The sequence below is a fragment of the Capsicum annuum genome, chromosome 9, assembly GCF_002878395.1.
Source record: "Capsicum annuum cultivar UCD-10X-F1 chromosome 9, UCD10Xv1.1, whole genome shotgun sequence".
In the NCBI taxonomy this organism is placed as follows: Eukaryota; Viridiplantae; Streptophyta; class Magnoliopsida; order Solanales; family Solanaceae; genus Capsicum; species Capsicum annuum.
Genome location: NC_061119.1, coordinates 79,889,900 through 79,890,445, shown reverse-complemented (window position 1 = coordinate 79,890,445; position 546 = coordinate 79,889,900). Strand labels below are relative to the sequence as shown.

The window sequence follows — 546 nt, the reverse complement described above, 5'->3', positions numbered from 1 at the left end:
ATGACGGTATGTATTAGAATATTTATCTAATTAAATGTCTTTTATATTTGTTATAAATTTGTATGTTATTTTCTGTATAAAATGATTCATTTCTAACAGGTTAAGGCCGCTGGTAGTTACTTATACTATGTATATAAATCAAGAAGGAGGTATATTCTTGATATTGATCGTGGCATGTGCAACTGTTGCCGGTATCAAATTGATGAAATACCATGTGCACAGGCAATTGCCATTTTAAAGAGTAAAAATGTTGATGTAAAAGAGTATGAACGTTACTGCTCAGAATTGTACAGGCCAAACACCATTGTCAAGACGTATAAACTCTCGGTAGTTCCTATGTCGTACATGAAGGATTGGAATGTTCCAGAATTTGTTGATGCCGATGAAGTTTTGCCACCCAAATACAAAAGACCTCCGGGTAGGCCAAAGAAAGGAAGGCATTTGAAATCTAGTGAATCACTTACTGCAAGTTCAAACCATTGCAGTAAATGTGGGCGTGCAAGCCATAACCGTAGGACATGCGATTACTTTCCAAAAGAATGTTGA

The 546-nt window shown here is 35.9% G+C and overlaps 1 protein-coding gene across 1 annotated transcript; it reads left to right on the top strand.

Moving 5' to 3' along the window:
- Positions 1 to 546, top strand: LOC124887091. Its single transcript, XM_047396270.1, has 2 exons — positions 1 to 6; positions 100 to 546. Exons 1-2 carry the CDS (start codon positions 1 to 3, stop codon positions 544 to 546), a joined length of 453 nt encoding a protein of 150 aa, XP_047252226.1.